Source organism: Symphalangus syndactylus, chromosome 6, assembly GCF_028878055.3.
Source record: "Symphalangus syndactylus isolate Jambi chromosome 6, NHGRI_mSymSyn1-v2.1_pri, whole genome shotgun sequence".
Classification (NCBI taxonomy): Eukaryota; Metazoa; Chordata; class Mammalia; order Primates; family Hylobatidae; genus Symphalangus; species Symphalangus syndactylus.
Window position 1 is genome coordinate 47,334,226 of NC_072428.2, and position 27,750 is coordinate 47,361,975.

At 42.9% G+C, this 27,750-nt stretch overlaps 1 protein-coding gene and 1 long non-coding RNA gene across 4 annotated transcripts in view; one reads left to right on the top strand and one right to left on the bottom strand.

Moving 5' to 3' along the window:
• Window positions 1–23,250, top strand: NRIP3 (nuclear receptor interacting protein 3). Its single transcript, XM_055282473.2, has 7 exons — window positions 1–272; window positions 15,827–15,988; window positions 16,480–16,562; window positions 18,275–18,414; window positions 19,688–19,740; window positions 19,854–19,948; window positions 20,263–23,250. The coding sequence occupies exons 1-7, from the start codon at window positions 99–101 to the stop codon at window positions 20,276–20,278; spliced, it is 723 nt and encodes a 240-aa protein (XP_055138448.1). The 5' UTR covers window positions 1–98; the 3' UTR covers window positions 20,279–23,250.
• Window positions 19,883–27,750, bottom strand: part of LOC134736881 (uncharacterized) — a 17,638-nt gene continuing 9,770 nt past the window's right edge. For 2 of the 3 annotated variants that reach the window (XR_010121313.1, XR_010121312.1), the window contains one exon: window positions 20,960–23,879. This is a non-coding gene — a long non-coding RNA (uncharacterized lncRNA). Of the gene's footprint in view, window positions 19,996–20,959; window positions 23,880–27,750 lie in introns of those variants that run through there. The other variant, XR_010121314.1, reaches the window with a different exon arrangement.

A 27,750-nucleotide genomic window follows, 5' to 3' on the forward strand; every position in this document is an offset into this window, starting at 1 on the left:
CTATAAAATGCGCGGCGCTTGGACCTTGCGGCGCTGGAGGAGCGCGAGGCTGAGGCTCCTGGGGGGCCGCGGGCTACCGGGCTGCCGGCGCCTCAGCGATGTTTTACTCAGGGCTCCTCACTGAGGGCGGCCGCAAGGAGACCGAGATGCGGGAGGCGGCGTCGCTGCGACAGCAGCGCCGGATGAAGCAGGCGGTGCAGTTCATCCACAAGGACTCCGCCGACCTGCTGCCCCTGGACGGCCTCAAGAAGCTGGGCTCGTCCAAGGACACGGTGAGCCCCCGCCGCCGTTCTCGCCCCAGCCCCTGCGGCTTCGCGCCCGCGGTTTTCCGAGGCCCCGCCGTTGCGGCTTTCACTGAGTCACAGCCCGGCCCGCCGCTGCCCTTGGCTCGCGGTCGCTGCGTCGCGGATTCCTCCCCTTCCAGCATCCCTGCTGCGGTTTCGGTGGGGATTCCGTCTTAGCTTTTCTAGCTTGCGCTCCCCTCGGCTGTGCCTCCTCCCTGGATGTCTCTTCTTCAGTAGAAGGAAGAGGTCCTGCTCTGCCCTCTTGCCCTCGGGTCTTCTTTTTCCTTATTCTTAATACCGAATTTTGTTCATGGGGCTTGTGCCTCCTACGCTGTGTGGTTGGTCCTGTGACCCAGACAGAGGTGATTCCTAATGGCTTCGTGTGAGGGGGAAAGAAGTGGAAAGGGGGTTTTTTGACAGTTGCCAGATCCAGAGGACTTTTGTTGAATCCATTGTCCCCCTATGCAAAATCCACTTCTCTAGTTTTGGCCCTGCCTTTGACCTTCCATCCTGAGTGGGGAGAGAGAAAAGGGGCCGAATGTGAAGGTTTCCTGAACCCCCAACATCTCTTCATCATTCTCCTCTTCCAGCCCCGCCCCCATGGAGTGGGTAGAGGGAGGAAGCCAGGGTGCTTCATCTCACCGACCAGCTAATGTGTGCATTTGGAGCTGGGGTGGGTGCAGTCTTCTTTTCTAGCACAGTTGTTCTTGGCATTAAGTAGAAGCACCCCAGGACAGGGGGCCTGGGGTCAAAGATGGTACTGTCCTCTTTCTATAGAATGGGATGGATGGCTAAGGGTTACCAATATAAAGAACTGTATTTGTCATCCCTCAGCCACTGTAGTGGTCCTGGGCCAAGTTTATGTTTAACTTTGTAGTTTTATCTGGAGTTTTCTTGTAGTTTGATTGTTTTCTCGAATTTCACAATCTTTTTACTCATTTGGGTGGTAATATGTGAAACACTAATTAAATGTCTTTTAACAAATGAAATAGGTGCTCTGCATAATTTTTCTAGTATTTTTTATTTTAAGCTTTTAAATTGTTTAATTTTGGAGGTGGTTGTCGGCCCTAGTTCACTGAAATTGCCATTTCTGGCCCCAGGAGGGCAGAGCTTCTGCATCCATTTCCTTTTTTTTTTTTTAATTTAACAGCTCTAATGATACACAGGTACATTATATTATACACAGTATAATATACAAAAATTATACACAGTATAATTTGGCTGGTGAGCCAATACAAAAATTATACACAGTATAATTTTTCTCCCCCCTGCCATTAGTTACTTCTGTGCAGGGTTTGTCTACTTCAGTTATCTTGCTCTGTTTTTTAAAAGTTGTGTTTTTTTGTTTTGTTTTGCTTTTTGCACAAGCCACAGGATAGTTTATCTGATTTATGCTAACCCAGAGTGATAAGTGATTGAAATGTGCTCCTGCAAAAGAGATAACTCTCTTTTCCCTTCTTTCACTTTAAAGCAATTCGATTCATTTAACAAATCAGGTTCGAGAAGTATTCTTTCCTTCAGGCCAAATAATCCTATCGTAGTTCCTAGAATGCTTAGCAATCAATAAAGAAGGAAGTATTATATTAAGAGAAGAATTAAAATACAGAGTTTTTTAATGCTGGATTTGGTTGTCCCTTGTTGTCGAGGAGTTTCCTAGCCCTGAGAGCTACCTGAGCTTCCTTCTGCCTAGGATTTCTTATACTACTTCATGCTGTGTAAGAATTCCATCTGCTTTTCTGACTCCAGTCTGTCTCAGTTGAGTCACAAAGGGCTGATAGCATACAGCACAGGCAGCAGGCTGCAAAGAGGAAGGAGCCTCAAGAAGCAGGATATTGCCTTGAGTATGACACATACACATGACAGTTGACTGTGAGGCTCTGAATCATGGTTCATGCTTTCTGTGCCCCACCGTCATGGAGTTGATTTCCCTCTCTCACTGTTTTCACACCTATAATGTACAAGTGATTGCACAGAACAGCCAGGTTACAGAAACCAAGGCAGGCTGAGGTAGGGCTAGGAGAGCCGCAAGCGCTGGGGTGAGGCAGCATGCTTAAACTCTCTTGGAACTGTTGTTGCAGCCTTAGTACAATCTTAGAAGTGACCTTAGAAGTACATTATTATTGTTTTACTTTATAAATACATCTGGGATAGACCAGTGTTGACTCAATTTTCTCTCACTGCAAGGGAAATTTGGAGAATGCTAAAATTAATTGAATAGTTCTTACTTGAAGTAGTTTATAGTATAATCTCGACAGAAGGAGTCCAAGAAAAGGGAGAGGATAGCATGAGAGGGAGATAAGGAAGAGAGAGGAGAAATTAGTTGTTATTGAATTTTGGGTTTGTGAAGACTGTAGGTTGTTTTTCCTCATACTAGTAACCTATATTTGAATTATATCGCTGGGATTTCTGAATTATCTACCTCTTACTATGCTGTTTCTGTAATGTTCACTACTTGATACCAGCCTGCCAGCTCTTTTAGGACTGGCAGAAGGCAACCATAGGAAATCAAAGGGGGTCATGTTCTCTTGGCCCCAGGAAAGTGCCTTTGCCTATTCCTGTGTATATGGAGTTGGCTGCTACAAAGTCTTCTGTGGAAATTATATTTTTGTCTGGCCCTTTTGCTTTTATCCTTTTATCTTGTATTGTTCATTCTGTATTAGGTTAAGAACTAAAACCAGAGATATGAGTGAGTAATATTATATTTGATTTTTTTTTTAAGAGACGGGTTCTCACTCTATTGCCCAGGCTGGAATGCAGCTGCAGTCACATCTTACTGCACCCTCGACCTCGCAGGCTCAAGAGATCCTCCCACCTCAACCTCCTGGGTAGCTAGGATTACAGGTGCACACCACAACACCAATCTAACTTTTGTATTTGTTGTAAAAATGGGATTTTGCCATATTGCCCAGGCTGGTCTTGAACTCCTGGTCTCAAGCGATCTGCCCACTTTAGCCTCCCAAAGTGCTGGGATTATAAACATGAGCTACCACACGCAGCCCTGATTTTTTTTTTTTTTTTAACTCAATGAAGCTGGAGAAAAACATCTCCGTTCTTGGAAATTTGCCTATTGTAATTTATCTTGTTTTAGCTACCAGGTTCATAAAAGTTTTTCTCATTGTGCTAAGGACTTTTTAATTTTTAAAAACAGTCACATTACGTGATAATATGCTGTCTTTCCTAAATGATATTATATTTACCTGTATGCATTAGGCCATATTCTTACTTGTCTGGCAATAGAGTTTTTCTTTCCTACATATGATTGCTTCTGATCATAGCTAAATGCTTTTTCAAAACTGACTAGAATTAGGAATGACGCTGGGGGAAAGATGGTTGAACACAGTAAAGCAAACTTACCATAAAATACCTGAACAGAATCTCTGTCTATTAGAGCAGGTCTGTGTGGTGTGCCCTATAGATTAGCCATCCATATCACCACAAGTCATGGGCTGGAGAATTTCAGAGGCTTAGAAGAGAAGCGTGAAATACCAGTATAACACCAAGATCTGGCACAAACTGCAGATTTGCAGAGTTGTGATTGCATCCTAGTAATAGCAAACATTATTTGAATACTTGCTGTGTTCAGGACACAGTCTAGGGGCTAGGACACAAATAGGAAGATAGAAAAGTTTCTCATTATAAACAGATTTACAGATTGGGGGCAGGGAAGGACAGATCAGTTAATTTAATATACAAATATTTATTGAGTACCTACTACACATGTCATGCAATAATGTAAGCCTTGGAGATATAATAGTGAACCAAAACTGAGTTCCTGCCTTGACAGAACTTGCATTCTTGTGGGAGGAGGAGGCAGAAAGTAAAATTAAGTAAATGTATATAAGGTAATAATAATAAATATTTTCTATGGAGAAAATAAATCAGGGTAAGGGGAATAGGGAAGGCAGTGACTGGGGTGGGGTGGAGCCTGGCTATTTTGTACAGGGTTGTCTGGGAAGGCCTATCTGATAAGATTACATTTGAGGAGATACTGAAGGAAATGAAGGAGCAAAGTTTCTCAGGGAAGAGTGTTCTAGGCAGAAGGAACAGCAAGTGCAAAGGACTGAGGCGTCACTGTGCTTGATATAACTGAAGAACTGTAGGAGGACCAGTGTAGCTAGAGCAAAATGAGCAAGGGGGAGGGTGATAGAAGATAACATCAGAGATGTAGTAGGAGGCCATTGTGCAGGCATTTGGGTGTTTTTTATTTTTTATTTTTTATTTTTTTATTTTCCACTCCTTTCAGTGCATACCTATGCATTTGGGTTTTAACCCGAGATTGGAAACGAGTGGAATATTTTGAGCAGATGGGTAACATGATATGATTTATTTCACAAAAAGACTCCTCAGGCTACTATGTGGGTTACACTGTAAAGGGGCAAGAGTAGATGAAGCAGGAAGACTGATTAGGAAGCTATGATACAGTAATCGAAGTGAGAGGTGATGGTACCTCAGAGCAGTGTGATAAGCTGTGAAGGAGATGAGAAAGGATCAGGTTCTGGATATATGTTGAAGGCAGAGCTGACAAATGTAATTGATGCATTGGAATAAGAGTGAAAGAGTAATCAAGGAAGACCGCGAGGTTTTTAATCTAGCCGTTGGAAGAATAGAATTATCACTTACTGAAGTGGATAAGACTTGCAGGGGGCAGCAGGTTGAGGATGGCAAATAAGAATGAAGAGTTTGCAGGCTGGGCGTGCTGGCTCACGCCTGTAATCCCAGCACTTTAGGAGGCCGAGGCGGGCAGATCACGAGGTCAGGAGATCGAGACCATCTTGGTAAATACGGTGAAACCCCATCTCTACTAAAAATACAAAAAATTAGCCGGGCGTGGTGGCGGGCACCTGTAGTCCCAGCTACTCGGGAGACTTGGGAGGCTGAGGCAGGAGAATGGCGTGAACCCAGGAGGCGGAGCTTGCAGTGAGCCGAGATCGTGCCAATGCACTCCAGCCTGGGCAACAGAGCGAGACTCTGTCTCAAAAAAAAAAAAAAAAAAAAGAATGAAGAGTTTGATTTTTGAACAAGTTTAGGGTCCCAATTAGTTACTTAAATGTAGATGCTGAATAGACAATTCTAGAAGAAGATAAGTAACACCACCAGAAAGCCTGTGCTAGTTGCCAAGATGTAATAGTCAAATGTGCTAGAGGAGTCCAGTGGAAGAAGTGATTTCTCTAGCCTGATGTGATGATAAGGATGGAGACCGGCATCTAATTACAACTTTACCATTCCCTTTGAGCCAGCTGACTGTGAGATGGTATGGAGAGAAGGCTGCCTCTAGAGTATGCTTTTTAGAACCTCAGAGTAGGAAGAATTTTACAGGTTATCTGGTCTAATTCCTTGCCCATTTGTGAATCCTTTCTAACAAAATGCAGCCTCCATGAGCAGCTGAGAAACCATTATTTCAGACTAATCCACAAAACAGATAACAATGAGGAATAGGTTGTTTGTTGGGTCATGAGCAAAGGCAAAGAAATAGAACACAGAAGGCCTGGGGCAGTGTAACAGCCTGCCTTATGTTTTTGAGCAACTGCAAACTGAAGAACAACCTGTTTGTGTTTCCATGGGGTAGAATGGGTCACGTGTTATATATTCAGCTAGTAAGCAAAGAGAAGGCACCAATATTGGTGACCTTTTGGATTTCCAAGGTCAGAGATAGAGACATGTATACTGGGCTTGACTCAGGAGTCCATGTTTATCTATAGACTGTGTATGAGGACTAAAATGGAGTAGGATGATTTCAGGCCCTTTTGGGGTAAAAGAAAAAGTGAATGGTATCCATGACCCTTGTTCTAACTAAGCTCTAGTTGTGGCTCTATTGCTAGCTAGTGACCTTGGATTTCTCTCTTGCGAATAAATGCTACAAAGAAAGCAGACTCCTATCATTTCCTCTGTTTTCTGGTTTGGTTCATTCTGTGGACCACAGAAATCCGTTAGTTTCTTTCTGTCTGGGTAGCTTGGGTAAAGGGATTGAGAGAGTGGCTTTAAAGTTCTTGCTCAAATTATGATTCTATGGTATCCTGCACTATAGTCTGATTCCTCTCACCTCTCTTTTCTTCGAACTCTACAGTTTGGTTAGAAGAGATGTTTAAGCAGCGTGGGTGCCAGACTGAGGAACCGTATTTTATTTTCACCCAGAATACAGCACTTCCCATAGTGTTAATTTCCTTTAGAAGCTCTTGATGGTAATGGAGGCAGAACTTGCCTGGTTAGAGTTTAGATGCCTCTAGCAGCCACATTTCAGGAAGAGTAGAGAAGCAGGGACTGCTTAGGTTAGCAGCTGCCTTGTTGAAGTTTAGCATAAAGCAGAATCCACGTCAGAAAGATGACTTAAAAATTATGTCTAAATGGCCACCAGGGTATCTGCAACATCCATCTAGCAAATTAGTACTGTGTATCCTTTTTTCTTTCTTTTTTCTTTTTTTTTTTTTTGAGACGGAGTCTCACTCTCTCACCAGGCTGGAGTGCAGTGGTGCGATCTCAGCTCACTGCAAACTCCACCTCCCGGGTTCAAGCAATTCTCCTACCTCAGCCTCCCGAGTAGCTGTGATTACAGACACCTGTCACCACACCTGGCTAATTTTTGTATTTTTAGTAGAGACAGGGTTTCACCACATTGGCCAGCATGGTCTTGATCTCCTGACCTCATGATCCACCCACCTCAGCCTCCCAAAGTGTTGGGATTACAGGCATGAGCCACTGTGCCTGGCCTCCTTTTTTCTTTTTTTGAGACAGAGTCTCACTGTGTCACCCAGGCTAAAGTGCAGTGGCATGATCATAGCTCACTGCAGCCTTGAACTCCTGGCTTCAAGTGATCCTCCCACCTCAGCTCCCGAATAGCTGGGACTACAGGCGTGTGTCATCACGCCCAGCTAATTTTTAAATTTTTAAAATTTTTAATTAAAAAAAATTTTTTTTGTAGAGACACAATTTCACTGTGTTGCTAGGTTGGTCGCAAAGTCCTAGCCTCAAGGAGTCCTGCCTCAGCCTCCCAAAGGGCTGGGATTATAGGCAAGAGCCAGTGCACCTGGTCAGTACTGTGTATGTTGAAAGACAAGACAGCCCTTGGAAAGCCAATATGTCAATAAACAAATGAGAACCACTTAACCACATTTATAAAACAGTCATAGACTGGGGATACAAATAGTACAAACTCTTTAATATACAAGTATTGAAGGGATTCTGAAAGAAAGAATTCAATGATATTAATCAAGAAAGGCTTTTTGGCTGGGTGTGATGCCCCACACCTGTAATCCCAGCACTTTGGGAGGCCAAGGCAAGTGGATCACCTGAGGTCAGGAGTTCGAGACCAGCCTGGCCAACATGGTAAAACCTCATCCCTACTAAAAAGGCAAAAATTAGCTGGGTGTGGTACTACACGCCTGTAGTCCAGCTACTGGAGAGGCTGAGGTGAGAGAATTGCTTGAACCCAGGAGGCGGAGATTTCAGCAAGCCAAGATTGCGCCACTGCACTCCAGTCTGGGAGACAGAGTGAGACTCCATCTCAAAAAAAAAAAAAAAAAAAAAAAAAAAAAAAAAAAAGGAAAAAAGAGAAAAGCATTTTGAAAAAAATAAAGGCGTTTTGAAGAAAGAAGATGTAGAGATTTCTTTCAGTACTATGTCAAGAGCTGAGGATATAGCTGAAATCGAGACAGTCATGGTCCGTGCCCTTGTGCAGTTAACATGCTAGTAGGGCAGGGGTGAAATATAAACAAGTAAATACACAAAATGATTTTGTATTGATAATTACTATGAAAGAAATAGTGAGATTTGTTAGTAACTAAAAAGGTGACCTACCTGCTTTAAATTGTATGGTCAAGGAAGGTATCTCTGAGGAAATGACATTTGAACAGAGACCTGGAAGATAAGAGGGACCTAACAGAAATGTTAGGGGAAGAACAGTTTAGGCAGAGGGGACAGCCGGTGCGAAGGGATTGGAATGAGAAAGAAATTTTGAGCAAGGAAGTGAGTGTGGATGGTGTTGAATCTGAATGAATAAAGGCAGAGTGGTTTGTATATGGAAGGAGAGGCAAGGGCCAGTTGGTACAGAGCTGTATAGAGAAGGGTAAAAAGTTTGGATTTTTTCTGAAGAACAATGGGAAGCCATTGAAGGGTTTTGAGTAAAGTACTGTATTACCTGACTTATGTTTTAAAAAGCTTACTCTGGTTTCCATGCAAAGAATGGACTGGAAAAGGGTAAAAGAAGAGGCAGAATGCAAGTTAGGAGGCTGTGACAGTACAGTTAAGAAATTATAGTGGTTTGGATTAGATTGGAGGTAGTAAAGATGCGGAGAAGCAGATCAATTCCAGGTGTGTATCAGAGTACAATAGCACTTTTGATGGGAGGTCAGGAAATGAAAAAATAAAGAATGGATGTATGGTGGTGCCACTTACCAAGGTTGTTGGAAAGGAATTAACCCAATATGTTAAAACTGAACAAGACTTTGGAGCTCAAACATCCTTTATAACTGATGAAGAGAGTAAGGTTTGGAGAAAAGTAATGCTCATAGAGGTTAGTGATTTGCCCAGGGTAATATGTGACAAGTGGTAATTTGCTGAAAGCAGAAAGCCTTCATGGAGTAGTAATTAAAAAGATGAGATTGGGAAGGAGGATGAACGGTAGTGGAAGGTCTTGAATGCTAAATTGAGGATTTTTCTTTGATACAACTAGCAAGAGAACCACTGTAGGGGAAGAGGACCATGAAAGTAATGTTAGGAGATTGCTTGGGCTTAGCAGTAACAGTAAATGAAGAAGAAAACAAGAGGAGGCAGAATTTCACTCACCGAGATAGGGAATAAGGGAGAATGCGCAAGTTTTATAGAAAATATCAGTGGGATAAGTTACGTTTGAAGTGCCTGTGGAATATCTAAGTAGAGAAGTTGAAAAAGGCAGTTGGATCTATGGGTCTAGAATTGAGGTGACATCTGGACATGAGATAGAGTCATCATCATAAAGGTAGTAATTTATGCAATGAAAACAGATAAAATTGCCCTGGGAGTATATGTAGAGTGACAAAGGACCAAAGACAGAGCGATGAGGAACACTAACATTTAAGAAATGAACATAGGCAAAGGACCCAGTGAAAGAGACAGGAACAGAATAAACAGGTGGTTTTAGAGGCCAGTGGAGGAGCGTTTCAGGATAAATGAAATGTTGAGTTTATTGCAGCATTGTTTCTAATGGCAATAATCTAAATGCCCATTAGTAAATAATTAAGGTATGTTTATACCACAAACTTGTCTGTCAAGGATGTGCTGTTTTAAAATGCAGAAAGTAGGGCAGACATAAGAAAATAGATGCTAAGCTGGTTATAAGATAACCTGGCATTATACCTGCCTAAGTTACATTGTGTGTGTGCACATGCTTTAGTTTTTGCATCTGGCAGACACTGTTAGTTGGCTAAATTATCACCCATTCTTAGCCCTTTTCTATATGCTTAACTCCTCTATAGAGATTATAAAAGCTAAATTCTCTCCCAATGTCTGTTAGAGCTGGGAGTGGCCATATGAGTTCTGACCAAGAAGATATGGGCAAAAAACTGCTGAAGGAACTTCTGGGAAAGCTTTTCCTTTTCTGATAAAAGCAATTGATGGTGTTAGTGTAGTCCCTCCTCCTTCCCCATTTCTTGAATGTGGATATAATGCCTGGAGCTGGGGTATTCATCTGTGACCATGAAGCAGTGTCCAAGAGAATTAACAGAGTCAATAGCCCTGAAGTTGTTAAGCTGCTGAGTTAGTATCAGCAGCTTCTATCTCTAGACTTCTTGTTATGTGAGGAAAAATAAATCTCCATTTAAACTACTGTAAGTTGGCTTTTCTTGTGGCTGAACTCTTTTCTGCTACATGGGGTATATTTTTATTTAAAAATTTTTAAAATGTAAATAATTTAAAACTTTTAAAAATTTGAAGCTGTTGCTTGTGTTAGGGATCTCCATATCTCCAAGTAAATGGTGATACTGCTATTTCTTAATTGTTTTCATCACTATCTATCTAGTCTTTTTTTTTTTTTTTTTTTTTTTTGAGGCAGGGTCTCGCTTTGTAGCCCAGGCTAGAGTGCAGTGGTGTGATCTTGGCTCACTACCACCTCCACCTTCTAGGCTCAAATTATTCTCCTACCTCAGCCTCCCAGGTAGCTGGGGCTACAGGCGTGCACTACCATGCCTGGCTAATTTTTGTATTTTTTGTAGAGGAAGAATTTCACCATGTTGCCCAGTCTGGTCTTGAACTCCTGGGCTCAAGCAATCCGCCCACCTTGGCCTCCCAAAGTGCTGGGATTACAGGTGTAAGCCACCGCACCCAGCCCTGATTTTCTATTATAATGGATAAAAATTTAATTCTCTTATACCTTCCCATAATATTCACTCTTCTATTATGCTAACATTCTGTTAAATAACTATTTTGGGTCAAATAAGCATTTACTGCTTACATTATTATGACTATGTTCTTGTTATTTACAGCTGAGTCAAATGTACTATTTCTTTTCTCATAAAAACATTTTTCTCAAAATTAATAATTTCCTTGGTTTTTAAAAAAAGTTTCCATGTAAAATTTAATTCTCCTTCAAGTAACTTAAAACTATAGATGGTCTAGCAAGTCCATTGTTTTCTTGGAGGATCCTTCCTAGAGCCCCCTATCTTTTCATTTCATTTTGGACTGGCTGCTTTTAAGGCCTGTAGGCAACCTGTATCCTGGACTTTTCCTTCAACACCATTCTTAGAACTGCCTTTGCCTCTATTGGATTCTTTCATTCTTAGATCTCATGCTTTTCTCCTTGTTTGTTTCCCTCACTTTGGTGAAGCATGCATATCTTTCAGTAGCTTCTTGAGAAGACACACGAAAATAACTTTCTTGAGTCTTGATTGATAGTTTGACTAGGTTTAGAAATTATGTACTATCAGATTTTTTTTTTTTTTTTTTGAGACGGAGTCTTGCTGTGTCACCCAGGCTGGAGTGCAGTGGCACGATCTCAGCTCAATGCAGCCTCCACGGTGAGTTCAAGTGATTCTCCTGCCTCAGCCTCCTGAGTAGCTGGTATTACAGGCACCCACCACCACGCCCAGCTAATTTTTGTATTTTTAGTAGAGATGGGATTTCACCATGTTGGCTTGGCCAGGCTGGTCTCGAACTCCTGACTTCGTGATCTGCCCACCTCAGCCTCCCAAAGTGCTGGGATTACAGATGTGAGCCACTGCGCCCGGCCCCAGATTTTTGAAGGCATTATTCTATTGTCTTTTAGCTTTGACTGTTACTGTTGAGTAGTCCTATACTATTCTGATTCCTAATCCTTTGTATTTTGATCATCCTTTTCTCTTTGGAATCTTGTGGAATCTTTGTCATCCATGCTATTCCAAAATTTCACAGTGATGTGAAATCTTGATGTGGATCTTTTCTCCTTCATTATGGTAGGCTCCATGTGGGCCCTTTCAATCTTTAAACTCATGTCCTTCAGTTCTGGCTTAGTATGATACCCCACACTACCCTTCAGCTGTTCTCGAAATCTGAAAGCCTAGCCAAGCTATCAACCAATCAGTCTTTTTATTTACTATTACAAGAAGAGTAAACTTTTGGCATACTCCCCAGTTCTCTGGATCAAGTGAGAGTCTTATGAAGACTTTAGTCTATTTCCAACCCTAATTGCATCCTTCAACTGTAGAGGTTCTGATACCTCTAACTCCTCAGCCTTTTAATTTTAGTTTGAGTAGGACAACTGCTTTTACAGCTAGATGCAAATATATAATAGCTCAAACAAAATAGTTTATTTTTTCTTAAGTAACAGTATTAGTGGAAAAGTCAGCAAGATAGCCTCTTCCATATAGTCCTTTAGAGACTCAAACTAACAGTAGCTCTTCTGTCTTCAACATGTGGCCTCTGAGAAGGTAACCATAGTGGTCATCTCCACTCCAGCCAGTCAGAAGAGGAAAAGAATATAGAGAAGTATGCACAGGAGACTTTTATGGGCCAGGCATAGAAATGGTGCATGTCACTTCCACTCACATTCTATTCTGTAGAACTCAGTCATATGGCTATGCCTAACTGCAAAGAGGGCTAGGAAACAATCTAGGTATCTTCCCATGAGGAACAGGAGAATTTTAAAGAGGATTTTAAAGAGCAACTGGCAGCCTCTACTGCTTCAGCTCTCTGTGAAGTGAAATGGTATAAAGCACTTAGCTTTCTCTAGTCCAGGTCATTAATTACTGCTTTTCTGCCTGCAATTCAGATTCCAGAATTTTGTCAACATCTTTTTTTTTCTTCTTTATTGTTCTTTTTGTTTTGTGGGTTTAGGACTTATTCTTTTACTGTCATTTTAGTGAAATTTTGGCTGAAAGCAGAGGTAAATATGCAGCTATATTGTTACTTAAGATATAGTATATGTAGGCATAATAAAATGACCAGAGAAAAACATCTCTGAGGTTCATATGGGTTTGTTGGCTGTAAATTTTCTATTCCTGAACTATATTATGAGTACTTTTTAGTTATCAAAGAGAATGAAAAGATTTATGTATATTGACATAGAAAATGCCTTTTTGTTTTGAGACGGAGTCTTGCTCTGTCGCCTGGGCTGGAGTGCAGTGGCGCCATCTCGGCTCAATGCAAGCTCTGCCTCCCAGGTTCATGCCATTCTCCTGCCTCAGCCTCCTGAGTAGCTGGGACTGCAGGTGCCCGCCACCACATCTGGCTAATTTTTTGTATTTTTAGTAGAGACGGGGTTTCACTGTGTTAGCCAGGATGGTCTCCATCTCCCGACCTCGTGATCCACCCGCCTTGGCCTACCAAAGTGCTGGGATTACAGGTGTGAGCCACTGCACCTGGACAGAAAATGCTTTTATATATTAAATGAAAATAGAAAATTTCAGAACAGTTTTATAGTATGATTATTCTTTTATATGTTTATAAATGTATTAATATTTTTTGAAAGACATATTTCTAAATTTAATGGTCATTATTTGTTGGGAGTGGGACTGAGAAGGGTTTGAGAGATTGGGGAGGTTTTTGCTTTTAATTTTATTTATTTATGTATTTGTTTATTTATTGTTTTGAGATAAAGTCTTGCTCTGTTGCCCAGGCTGGAGTGCAGTGGTGCGATCTAGGCTCACTGCAACCTCGGCCTCCTGGGTTCAAGCGATTCTCCTGCCTCACCCTCTCTAGTACCTGGGATTAAAGGTGCATGCCACCACGCCTGGCCAATTTTTGTATTTTTTCTTTTAGTAGAGACGGGGTTTTGCCATGTTGGCCAGGCTGGTCTCGAACTCCTGACCTCAAGAGATCCGCCTGCCTTGGCCTTCCAAAGTGTTGGGATTACAGGCGTGAGCCACCGTGCCTGACCTTCGCTTTTTATTTTAATATTTCAGTGATACTTAAGTATTTTACATTGAGCATGTGTTTGAACCTTTTTTGGTTACTAAAGAACAAGTAAAGGAATAGTCAGCAGGGCCAAATGCACTAGAAAAGTCTGGTAAAATTAAGGCTGAAAATGTCTATTGTATTTGGAAATCAGAGGTCATTATTGGTATGGGATAAGAAGTGATCTCAGTGAAGAAAATATGCGATATCAGAAAATAGATGTCATGGTTTAGGCTTTTTAAAAAAAGACCATTCCAGATAAGGAGGGTGATTAAAGGAGGCTGTAGAGGCAAGGCAGCAGGATCTGACATTTTGTGGAGGAGTTTTCTCCCCAATATCTAGGAACTTTTAGTATGTTTTATAACTTGTGGAAGAAGAATCCAGTAGAAAGAGAGGAAAATACAGAAAAGGGATGAATTCAAGCATAATGATTTCAGAACTTCCCTCGTTTGTCTCATCTGTCCACTAATGATTAGGTTCCTTTGCAAGATTAAGAACCAGATAAAGTGTTTAGCAAGACCAATGTAGGAAGACATCCCCAAACTTTAGGTAAGAGGGCTTTGTTTAGGTGGTCTTTGAAACTCCCTCCAATCTTCACTTCTACAAGTCTGGTTTTATCTGAGTTGGTCCTTGTAAGCATGGATGTAACAGAAACAAACACCCTGCTTTAGTATGGCTTGAGCTAGGAATCCAGTCTTATTGGTGAGAGAGATTCGAATGAAACATTTTCATTTCTTTTGAGAAGCAAAGCATTCTCTCAGTGTTGCATCACAAAATCTGACAGCGTTAGCACTTCCTTTAGCTCCTAGTCAAGCTAAGAAGCTCTCATTTTCTTTACAAGTGCCTCTCCCTCCACTTTTCCCAAAGATACCAATATAGAATGTGCTTTGTCAAGAATCAGTGTATTTTGGGAATCCATTTCTTCATCTCACTAGGGTTACAATGAGTCATGGCTGTGACTCCATTCTTCCTTAGGAATCTGAAAGGTGGCAGATACACTGAAGACCTCCAGTGCCAGCCCCTCCCCTTGAAAGGTTCTAGGCTCTGCGCTTCTAAGAGTGACTTCCTTCCCCGTAGAATCAGAGTGTCATCTGGTATATGTTAGATAGAAACTTGGGGTGAAACACTCTCCTTTGAGGGATTTCAGGTTTAACACTCTCCTTTGAGGGATTTTAAATGCTGTTGTAGCCGGGGCATAAGATATTTGTGTATACAAATTTCTCCAGTCAAAGGATTTCTTTTCAAGAGATATCTTAAACTTTCTGGAGGCCACTTTGAATAGAAACAGTGGAGCATGATTATATCTGCCCTAGGAACTCTCCTAAGCTCTATCAAAGTGTAGACTTAAACTCACACTTCTCATTTTGCTTCTTAATATTAGGCCTCCTGGCATGCATATAAGGTCTAATTAAGTCCCCTGCTTCTTGGTCAGTGTTTTCCCCCTTCATACCTCCATTTTTTGGGCCACTGAAGGGAAGGGAAATGGATGACAAGATAGGGCAGGAGAAACCAGTGTTTTGAGGTCCAGGGGATGCCAGCATTGATGATTCTTGTGTGTTCTGTCAGGTTTCAAAGTGTGTCTGCTGAGAGGCTTGCTCAGCAAGTGTGAATTCCTGTCTTTTCACCCTATCCACCCATGGGTGACTCAGCCCACAGGAGAGCCAGCCACTAAGGCTTCGGCAGGCTGCATCTGAAAGATAAGAGAGTGAGACTTGACACAGAAGTAGGCAGAGCTTCTGAATACCTGTGTTAGCTAAGTTTCTTCAGCCTATGAAAATGAGCTGCCCTTTCTATAAGGCAGTGATTTGCTGTCACCTGGGAAGATACAGAGATTACTTACTCTAGACTAAGACCACTTTTCCCTTGAAATGCTCTTGTAAGGGGAAGAAAGGTAGCAGGCCTAGGTTAGTCCAAATCACAAGGGCTCTCAGTCCTCTTAAGCCCTAGAATATTTATCGGCCCTCTCCACATTTCCCAGTGTCATATCTTGCATTTTCATTCATTCAGGGTGGCCTACTGCAAATTGGTTTATGGTACCTGCTCTGACAATACCAGTGAAGTCCTCACTTGAAGGAAGTATAAATAAGAAGCAAAGATAGAGCTCAGTTATGGGAGGCTCCTTCATTATTTTTTTATGGCACCTGGGGGACAATGGGAAAGAGGGATGTGGCCTGTCACTAAGAAGTCTCTGCTTTCTATCCCTCAAGCAACCTCATAATATTCTGCAGAGGCGCCTCATGGAAACCAACCTGTCTAAGCTCCGAAGCGGCCGTGTCCCTTGGGCCTCTAAGACAAACAAACTCCATCAGGCTAAGTCTGAGGGGCTGAAGAAGTCTGAGGAGGATGACATGATTTTGGTTTCTTGCCAGGTAATGTTCTGAGAACAGCTTTTCCAGGGGTTTCTGGAAAGTAGGATGTGGGGCCCTCTCCTCCTGACTTTATAGAGTGTGGGTCTCATGGAATTCATAAGTGAGTTTTAAAAGGGACACTCCATGCAACACTGGAAGTGTATGTAACATTTTGTAAGCACATGCGTCTTTATGGGAAGAAGGAACAAAGCTTTCATCAGATTTACAAATGGGTATGTGATTTTTTTTAAAAAAAAAGATTAAGAGCTATTTGGTATATAGCATGGAACACCTAGAGTTTTGGGGGGATCTTCTGTCAGTCCTGGACTCAGCAGGAACAAGAGCCAGTCAAAGGCAGACTTAGCAGTGGGTAAAGATGGGACACTATAACCCGTAATTGGAAGGATGCTCTCCAACCCTGCCTTTCATATGACATCTGCTGCTTGCTGTCTGCATCTCCTTTCCCTTCTGCTTCTCTGGCTCTTATTGAACAGTACATTTCCTCCCCACAGTGTGCTGGAAAGGATGTGAAAGCCTTGGTTGACACAGGCTGCCTATATAATCTCATCTCTTTGGCCTGTGTGGACAGATTGGGGTAAGTAGCCACTTGTGCTGAGTGGAACTTAGATGTGACTGTACTCTTCGCTTGACTCTATTTTATGGTTAGAGATGGTGAGGGTCTCTACAGCAGCTCAAAGAGAAGTATGCAGAGTTCAGATCTCAGCTGGAACCAGAATCCTTAGGAGAGGGGAGGAGTGGTGGGTTATCCAGCAAGTGGGAGAAATCAGTGAGCAGGGAAACCTTTGGCTTTCTGTTAACTCCCCCTATTAAGTTTTGAGCAAAGACCTCTAAACTTGAATGAGAGAGCCTGAGACCTCTGGCTCATTGTGTGCCCTTCCCTGATCCACTACCTAGCAAATTAAAAGGAGCTGTCCTGTTGGTATACTCCATCCAGATGAGTAAAAGTAGGGATGTAGTGGGGCTTAGCTTACTCAGTCTTTCTGGAGGATGCACTGCCTGTCCCCAAGAAACATCCATCAGAACTGCGAATAGGACTGCAGTTGCTACTGGGCCTGGGCCATCATAAAGGTGATTAGCCAGTAGTTTCTTTTGTTTTGTGTGGCAGAGCCTCACTCTGTTGCCCAGGCTGGAGTGCAGTGGTGCAATCTCGGCTCACTGCAACCTCTGCCTTCTGGGCTCAAGTGATCCTCCTGCCTCAGCCTCCCAAGTAACTGGGACTACAGGTGTGTGACACTATGCCTGGCTAATTTTTTGTATTTTTTGTAGAGAGGGGGTTTTGCCATGTTGCCCAGGATGGTTTTCAACTCCTGGCCTCAAGCAGTCTGCCCGCTTCAGCCTCCCAAAGTGCTAGCATTACAGGCGTGAGCCACTGCACCCAGCCCTGAGCTTTTTGTGTGGTGAAAAGATGAAGTACAGTGCAACATGATGGTTCCAGAAAGACTAATAATGTCCTGGTGCATAATTAGGCAGCAGACTGCCATGATTCCAGAGGAATTAATAACCATCTGTAAAACTGCAATTATTTTTCTTTTGGATGGGCTATAACACCAACAGAGAGGAAATAGAGGAAAGCAGAAGTATTGGCACAGAAAGTCCATAATTAAGTATTTATCCACCAACCCATAATAGCTCGGGTGCTAGCTATTCCAATCAGCTTACGTAACATATGAATTATGTTTTCTTTGGAAAACCTTGGTACTGTTTCTTTCCTTCCTCCCCTGCACAGACAAGTTAAATTAACGAGGATTTTCTCCTTGATATTCCTTGCTGATATGAGTATCAGTGCACTTACCAAATAAGTACTTACCTCCACTAACATTATAGTCTAAGACAGACTGATGAAGACAGAGTGAAATAGAAAGGACATTGAGAAAATTACACATTGAACAAAGCACCTTATAAAATTAGGATTAATCTGACTTCTCTAGTATCTGTTACTCACAGATGGGTAAAAGGATGTGTTAACTCAATTGCCTCACACAATGGTGGGGACGGTAGGATACAGCATAGGATTCTCTGAATATGTCAGTTCCCCTCTCTTCACCAACACACATAAGTGATGTAAGGTTTTTGAGAACGGGAGATGAGTCTTTAGTGTTTTTATATCCCCCTGGCATGTTTAGAACAAAGTGCTGGAACAACATATGTAGGATGGCTGGCACTTTTCGGTACATTAATCCCAGGAGATCCCTGGAGAATTCCAATCGTAGGTCAGAAGGTAGGCATTGCAGGATTCTACCAGGAATCTCTGTCAAGGGGATTTTTGTATCTTCCTCTTTGGTACAGACTCAAGGAGCATGTCAAATCCCACAAGCATGAAGGAGAAAAGCTTTCTCTACCCCGGCATCTCAAAGTAGTGGGCCAGATTGAGCATCTAGTGATCACACTGGGCTCCCTCCGCCTGGACTGCCCAGCAGCTGTGGTTGGTAAGCAGAATTGAGGGCTGGACCTATGGACCCTAATGGAAACCCTCTCCCTACCCCCAACAAAACCTCATGTCATCTCATGCCTGTAAATATTGACTTTTTCAAAATGGTTCCCATTTTTCTGTACTATAGACCTTGTCCCAATTTTTGCTCTCCAAAGTACTAGATGGGCCCTGAGCTACATTCAAGACATGTTGAGAATCAATCAGTAAAACAAATGTGGAGGTCAGATAAAAAAAAAAAATTCAAGGAGCAAGAGGCCGGGCGCGGTGGCTCACGCCTGTAATCCCAGCACTTTGGGAGGCCAAGGCGGGCAGATCACCTGAGGTTGGGAGTTCGAGACCAGCCTGACCAACATGGAGAAACCTCGTCTGTACTAAAAGCACAAAATTAGCCGGGACTGGTGGTGCATGCCTTTAATCCCAGCTACTTGGCAGCCTGAGGTAGGAGAATCGCTTGGACCCAAGAGGCAGAGGTTGCAGTGAGCAGAGATCACGCCATTGCACTCCAGCCTGGGCAACAAGAGCGAAACTCCGTCTCAAAAAAAAAAAAAGAAAAAAAAAGGAGCAAGAAAACACATTTTTATGTACAGGTGAAAATGTCCCTGAGAGCTTTCCATGAACTAGTTAGAGATAGAGGGTAACTTACTCCTTTGCCATAAATCCCTTGATAATTTCCCACCAGTTTCCACACTTCTCTACATTTGATTCTTGACTATTCCAAGTTCTTGGGTTTTGTGTAAAGGCCTTTGTCCTTTGGAGTAAAAAAGACCTGGGTTTGAATCTTGGCTCTATTGCCTTGTAACTTTAATGATCTAGGAAAATTACTTAATATAACACATGCTCAGCCAGGCACGGTGGCTCATGCCTGTAATCCCAGCACTTTGGGAGGCTGAGGTGGGTGGATCACCTGAGGTCAAGAGTTCGAAAGAAGCCTGGTCAACATGGCGAAACCCTGTCTCTACTGAAAATACACAAATTAGCCAAGCGTGGTGGTGGGCGCTGGTAATCCCAGCTACTCAGGAGGCTGAGGCAGGAGAATTGCTTGAACCCAGGAGGCAGAGGTTGCAGTGAGCTGAGATCGCGCCACTGCACTCCAGCCTGGGCAACAAGAGCGAAATTCCATTTCAAAAAATAAAATAAAAATAACACGTGCTCAATATATGTTTATTGGATGTTATTGGATGGATGGATGGAACCTAATAGTGATTAGGCCAATTTCTAAGCAAGCATGGAAATGGCTAAATCTTAATCATTTTTTTTGTTTTTATTAGATGACAATGAGAAAAACTTGTCCCTTGGTCTACAGACTCTCCGATCTCTGAAGGTAAGATTGACTCCACTTACCCCTTGATAGTTCCTCTCTGAGGCAGGTATCCTCCTACACAGGAACTCATAGTGGTATCACTGACAAGTTACCAGTGATTCTCCTGTTTTCAGTGCATCATAAACTTGGATAAGCACCGGCTGATCATGGGGAAGACAGACAAGGAAGAAATCCCTTTTGTGGAGACAATCTCTTTGAATGAAGACAAGTGAGTGCCCAAATGGGTCAGATCAAGTCACATCCATTTGTCATGAGCTGCAAGCAGGGCGGTAGTGGTTCTCAGACACTGTCTGGGGTTGTATCCTGTCTTTGGCTTTCAATTATACTACAAATCCACCCTTCCCCACACCCAGAGTTTACCATCCCACAAAACTCTGTAGTGCACACATCAGAATGATCAATGGTGATGCCACACAGAGTGGTAGGGAAATGAGTAGCTTTGAAAGCAAAATTTTACTTGCCTTCAGTTTAACTTTTTTTGAATTTGGCATTATTTCTCCTGATATTTATTTCTCATTTCAGCACTTCAGAAGCATAACTACAGCCTGCAGCATGTCTGCACGTGTGCATACACACCGGGTTGACAGATTGAGAAAACTGGGTTTGAACCAAATGCCGTAGCAACTTGCTGTGGACCAAGTCCTTCCATCTAATAGAAGCTCCAGGGGCTCCTTCCCATTCAGACCTCTCTAGACTATAGTCTATGCTTAGAGATCTTGTCTGGTTATGGCCATTGTTTTTTACTACTTTGATCACTTATAGACCTTTTTTGACACTGCCAGTCTCACTTGTGGCCTGTTTCTCTGCTTCTTCCAGGAATTTGCTTTTATTAGTCAAGTATAGGGGCTGCCAGGTTCTGTGTCTCCATAGATATGTTTGCTTCTTTTCCTATAGCTAAATGTATAATAAACAGGAACCTGACCTTTACTTCCTTTCAGCTGTTTCATACAGGTGCCAGGATACCTATGTCTTAGAATTAGAGTTTCTTCAAATTGATTCATTGATTTCTCGAGTATGGATTATGTGAAAGAGCCCAGGTACATCATCCATTACAGTTTAACTCTTTCATTTAAAGGTCCAGAGAGGCAAGTGAATTGTCTAAGTTCATATATTAGGTCAGTGACTGAAGGGACCAAGAATGCAGACCTGATTTCCAAGCCAAGACTCCCATGCTGCCTCATTTGTATTCAAGCCTTTAACAGGAGGGCAAAGAGGTGAGAATGTGTTTAAAAAAAAAAAAAAAAAAGGCAGAGCAGGGGAGGAATATGCTCTGGAGATGGATGCTAGGATGATTTGGGTAGCTCTCCCTCCTGTGTGCCAAGCCCACTAAAAGTTCCTTGCCCCAAACTGTCACATTTAGGCCCTCATCTTGGTGCCTAAAAATGAGCGTACAAAGATGAATGAAATGGTTTCTCACTGTGAACCTCTTGGAGGAAAGGAAGAACCACAGACAGAGGAATATTAATCCCTCTCTTATATGGAATTGAAGGCTTAAGTAAATCAGAGTGTCACTGTCAGACGTTGATTACTCCCAAGATCCGATCAGCATTTCTGCCCATCCTATTAAGTGTCTGTCAAGGACTTAAGTAGCTGGAAACCAGGAGTAGAGAAAGATGGGGGGACAAAAAGAGCAAGGCTAGAATAGAAGGGAGTAGACTGAGTAGAATCAGTTGGTGGAGAGGCCTATCTAGATAAACCTTTCTGGGAGGTAGGGAATGACATTTTCAGGCAGGGAATTGAGATGTTCAGTTCTGTCCTGATAAAAGGAAAGAGGCAGAGCAGGAGCCAGCAATGTTAAGGACAACTTTTTATAACTGCCCAGTATTTCCTGACCCCTCTCAAAGGCTGGGGAGAATACAAGGTTTCTTGAAGCTTTTTGACTGGGGTGTCATGTTAGGCACACAGGTGTCTGTAATGGAATCTCCCCTTCAGTTTGGTCATAGAAGTGCTTGGACAAGTCAGAAAAATAGCTAGCTGTGGGTATCCCTTTAAGATATTCCCAAGTCTACCCTGTGTCATAGCAGTAGTTCTCAGGAGTGTTTGTTTAAAGGATCCCACTTTAAACAAGTACTACCAACTACCTTGTCTGGTGTTCAGCAACTGCCCCTACCGAACAACCCTTTGGAACTCTGAATGATTTGGGCCTCACAGAAGCTCCCTAAAGACTAGGAACTTGGTGACCATTATTTGAACAACTAGGCAGGCATACTGTAGTCAGTTGTCATGGGGTCATTCCCTAGGCCCCCTTCCTATCAGCCTCTACCTAAAGAAGCTAGATAGAAAGCTAAGCGCAGCCATGGTTGGGAGGCTACATCTGAAGCTCATCAGGGGTGATCCCGGGGTTACCAGCCTTCAGCACTCCCTCTAGCAACACCCCATTCTCTTACCTAGCGGGGATTTGTACCTTTCCACTGAGGCCTCTCCATGCTCCTTTCCTACCTTTCATGGCAATACTTTGGCCTGCCTCTTATCCTGATACTAAGTTGAAGTAAAGTTCACCCTTTACTTCCCTACTTGAAAGTTCTACTCTGAGCCTTGACTCTTAGCCACAGTGAGGCATGTTGAAGGTTCCTTCTGGTTTATTCTTTTTTTTTTTTTTTTTTTAGACGGAGTCTCACTCTGTCGCCCAGGCTGGAGTGCAGTGGCACGATCTCGGTTCACTGCAAGCTCCGCCTCCCGGGTTCATGCCATTCTCCTGCCTCAGCCTCCTGAGTAGCTGGGACTACAGGCGCCCGCCACCACGCCCGGCTAATTTTTTGTATTTTTAGTAGAGACAGGGTTTCACCATTTACAGGATGGTCTCGATCTCCTGACCTTGTGGTCCGCCCGCCTTGGCCTCCCAAAGTGCTGGGATTACAGGCGTGAGCCACCGCACCCGGCCTTCACTCACTTCCTTTAAATGCCTCCAAGTTGATTACTCTCTTAGCTCACATCTCCTTGATGTGCATGAGGGAGGACTTGGTCTAATTTTTGGGGACTGAGAAGGTAAGAAGGTGAGGTCAGTTTTTCCCAGGAGTCCTAAAAATTCTGGTACCTTAGATTGAGGGTGTGGGAGAAAGGGTGTCTACCCATGTCATAGTTATGAAAATAGGCAGTAGCATGAAGCACCAAACTTGTCTCATTCCTTATTAGAAATCTATCTCAAATAACAGGGAGTTTGAAAAATATTGTTTTTATCATTTGATATTTCCATGCCTGACTCACTTGGGAAAATAACGTTTTCTGACTTTTTTCTATTTTCTTGCCCTGCACAGACCCTACCTGGTACAATTTTCTATTTCTTAGCTCAAAGTGTCTATACAATGGGTTGCCTGGTATGTCAGCTGCCCTCACTCTTGTGTAATAGAAATATATTTCCAGGCTGGGGACGTGGAGGAGACGAACTGGATTCCTCCCTCCTCCTATCGCCAGGCCTCTCTGCATTGGCACTTTATCCTTTCAGTGTTTCTGGCTGTGTTGGGTTCATTTGTGAGACTGATGTAACAATAAAGTGAAATCTTCCCCTCTGTGTGCTTGTCTGACAAAGTCTTTGTGTCAGGGCCCCAGTCTGGAAGGTGGGGGAGACTAGGTAAAGTCTAATTGCATCAGCATTTTTCTCTTAGGGTCTTCCGTTCCTCCAGTGCTACTGGCCCTTCAGGTGTCTCTTATTGACTGTATGTCGAGCACATTAGCGAACCTCACTGAGCTTGGTTTTGTAATCTATAAAACAGAAGTAATAAAAGTGCTTACCTCACAGTGTCAAATGAGAAAATCCATATAGAGTGGTTAGCGTATGGTAGTCACTCAGAGCTTCATATACGGGAACAATCTTTTATGGTGGGCCAGTCAGAAGTCTGAGAGAACACTTCTAGAAAAGGAAATATAGCTGGACACGGTGGCTCACACCTGTAATCCCAGTACTCTGGAAGGCTGAGGCTGGAGGATTACTTGAGCCCAGGAGTTCAAGACCAGCCTGGACCACATAGCAAGACCCCTTCTCTACAATTTTTTTCTTTAATTAGCCGGGAGTGGTGGCATGCACCTGTAGTCCCAGCTACTTGAGAGACTGATGCAGAAGGATCACTTGAACTCGGGAGGTCTACGCTGCAATGAGCCATGACTGAGCCACTGTACTCCAGCCTGGGCGACAGGGCAAGACCCTGTCTCAAACGAAAAAAAAAAAAAAAGGAAATACTTTAGTTCAAACAAATAGGAGAGGTTTGAGAAGGAGTTGAATGAACCTTAATATATAGGTAAAGTCATTGTCCAAATGGCATCTCAAATAAGTGATTTTCAAGATGATGGAAACTTACCTTTTAAGTGTCGATGTTTTTAATATGACTTAAACAGCATGGTTAAATAGTCAACAAGCAACACGCTTTCATTATGACAATGGTTATCACCATCTAGAATTATGGTTTTACTACCACTCAAGATACTGCCATTTCACCTCAAAATATTTTGTTTTGTTTTTGTCAGTTTATTCTGATGATAAAAAATGTCAAGTGGTTCACCTGCCTGGTCCTTAAGCGATGAGTGACAGAATCAATATTCATAATCATCTCAAAAGAATAAAACCAACAAATTAAAATTTACACAGTTAAGAATATATATTGTTGTCCAGGCACGGTGGCTCACACCTGTAATCCCAACACTTTGAGAGGTTGAGGCAGGCGGATCATGAGGTCAGGAGATCGAGACCATCCTGGCTAATACGGTGAAACCCTGTCTCTACTAAAAAAATACAAAAAATTAGCTGGGCGTGGTAGTGGGCGCCTGTAGTCCCAGCTACTTGGGAGGCTGATGCAGGAGAATGGCGTGAACCCAGGAGGTGGAGCTTGCAGTGAGCCGAGATCACGCCACTGCACTCCAGCCTGGGCGACAGAGTGAGACTCCGTCTCAAAAAAAAAAAAAAAAAAGAATACATATTGTTACCTTCATTTTAAAATATTTATTGCACTTGCATAGTGGGGGAGAACTTGGATTAACAGAAATTCGCATTAAGATGATACTGATGTTTTAGTTGATTATACATTGTATGTAGAAATATTAAGGACTCCGTGTATAGGAGATGTCATTTGTAAGGCAGGGACATGTATACAATGTGTGGCACATCCAGAAAAGCGCAATGGTAGTATGATTATTGTCTTCAGAGTTGTCATGTGGAAAGTGTTTTTTTTCTGGTACCAGAAGGCAAGCATTTCTAATAGATGGAGGTAGCAGAGAGGTGTATCTTGACTTAATTGGAGGAAAGCATTTACTATAAACCAGGGACTATGCTATCCCCCGCAAAGAAGGTAGTATTGTTCAGTTTTACCGAAAAGAAACCTAAGGCTCAGAATAGTATAAAGATACAACTATTGAACATAATTATTATTTTAACAGTATCTTCATGACATTTAATATTGAGCACATCCCAGCACTTTGGGAGTCCAAGGTGGGAGGATCACTTGAAGCCAGGAGTTTGAGACCAGCCTGGGAAATATGAGACCCTATCTCTACAAAAAATTAAAAATTAACTGGGCACAGTGGTGCACACCTGTAGTCCCAGCTACTCCAGAGGCTAAGGCAGGGGGATCCCTTGAGCTCAGGAGCTCAGAGGCTGCAGTGAGCTATGATCACACCACTGCATCCCAGCCTGGGCATAATTTCTCATGTCAAATTCTTTGATTCTAGGACATCTTTATTAAAATGGCATTGTGAATCAAATGTAGCTTCTTGTTGACTCACGCATTATGAGCTTGTTTGAAGGGTTGCAGGCTGCTGTTCTCAAGAAGCAGAGACAAACTAGTCTGTGTGTTATCGCTTAGACTCTTCTGTCAACTACTGCTTCAAACTTCTATTATCAGTGCATCCTGAGCTATAATACAGTGTTGTCCTATTTCATACTCACCTGTCTGGCCAATGACCTACTGGAGGCTGTTTCTCACATGATGTCAAGTACATGGACATTGTGACAACTGTCTTCTCAGAGACCTTTTTATTAAAGGGTTGTGGTATGTTTTTTCTTTCTTTTTTTTTTGAGATGGGTTCTCGCTTTGCCACCCAGACTGGAGTGCAGTGGTCCGATCTCAGCTCACTGCAACTGCCGACTCCTGGGTTCAAGTGATTCTCCTGCCTCAGCCTCCCAAGTAGCTGGGACTACATGTGCCCACTACCACACCTGGCTAATTTTTGTATTTTTAGTAGAGACAGGGTTTCACCATGTTGGCCAGGCTGGTCTCAAACTCCTTACCTCAAGTGATCCTCCTGCCTCAGCCTCCCAAAGTGCTAAGATTACAGGCGTGAGCCACCGCCTGGCCAGTATGTTCTCAAAGACTCATGCCACCAGGTGCCTGACCACAATGGACAAAAACCTGGGTCTTTACCTGCTTTTAGATAGTGACTTGTCCAAAGGTTCTAGCAGCCTGATGACTATAGGCCTTATTCTTTCTTTCCAGCACCTTTTTTACATTCTTTTCTGGACCTATGCCTCTTCCAGCAAATCCCAGCCACCATAATCAGAGAGGGGACTTCAATCCTGGTATTGCTTTTACTGGAGCCAGAGTAACCTCCCAATCTGTAATTAATACAGAAAATCTAACTCTCCAGGGAACCCAGATACTCCGATGTTGTTGACATACACAAACACTGCTAGTGCCCTTAAATAAGAGAAGTGGGTTGGGAAGAGGGAGTATGGTTATTCTAGTAGAGGTACTTGTGTTTGCCAAGGGATAGATTGGGGGGCAGAGGATATGGGGACATAGAATCTCCTGTACTCTAAGCCTGCGTAACAGGAATTTAACTCTGCTTTCATCAGTTAGCAAACTACTCAGGGGGTTCTGTTATGAAATGCTGGACTCCTTGAAAACATTGGATAACCTTGTACTTGAGGGTGGGTGCTATAGCGATAAGTGATTTTCATCCTGCTTGTTCTGGAAATGGGTAAGGACAGAGAATTTGAATGGTGCTGCAGCTGACCATAATGAGGAGGCAATTACCCTGTTTTGTAAGTCCTGCAGAAACTGAGCTCATAAGAGTTTCTCTGTGGTATACAGGAACAATTGGGGAATTGAAAGTATATATCTATCTATAGATCTATATATACCTATCCATATCTATATATAGATAAGATATATTTTGGAGATGGAGTCTTGCTGTGTTGCCCAAGCTGGAGTGCAATGGCACAATCTCAGCTCACTGCGACCTCTGCCTCCTGGGTTCAAGTGATTCTTGTGCCTCCACCTCCTGAGTAGCTGGGACTACAGGCACACGCCACCATGCGTGGCGCGCATATATATATATGCGCATATATATATGTATATACTATATATATATAGTATTTTTAGTAGAGACAGGGTTTCACCATGTTGGCCAGGCTGGTCTCGAACTCCAGACCTCAAGTGATCCACTGGCCTCAGCTTCCCAAGGTGCTGGGATTACAGGCGTGAGCCTGGCCTAAAAGTATATTGAAGTGAACAGGTTTCATAAAGACCAGTTGGAGCACAAGGGTGTATGAAGGGGACCTGTTCTAAAGCCCGAGGAATGGCAGTGAAGAAGAGGATCCAATTGTGGATGCCCCCGGGAGAGTGGAATTTTAGAAACGGTAAGATTCATTTTCAGCAGGTAAGGCACGAGGGAAAGGACAGGAATGGAAAAGAGTGACAATCAGAAGAAGAAATGCAGTGGGAAACTCAGAATCAGCCTAGGTTGTTTCCACCACTGGGATTCAGATCTGTCTATGTATACCAGAAGCCTAGTGGGTGGACCCATCAGGTATTTGTGTGTTTGAGGGAATAAGCAGCATTGTGGGAAAAGTCAACCAGTCAGACATGTCTGATCCCTTAACAAAACTCTTGACAACTTTTTAAAAAACAGTGGATTGGCCCAGTGTGGTGGCTCATGCCTGTAATCCCAGCACTTTGGGAGGCCGAGGTGGGTGGATCACTTGAGGCCAGGAATTCAAGACAAGCCTGGCCAACATGGAGAAACCTCATCTCTACTTACAAATACAAAAATTAGCCGGTTGTAGTGGCGCATGCCTGTGGTCCC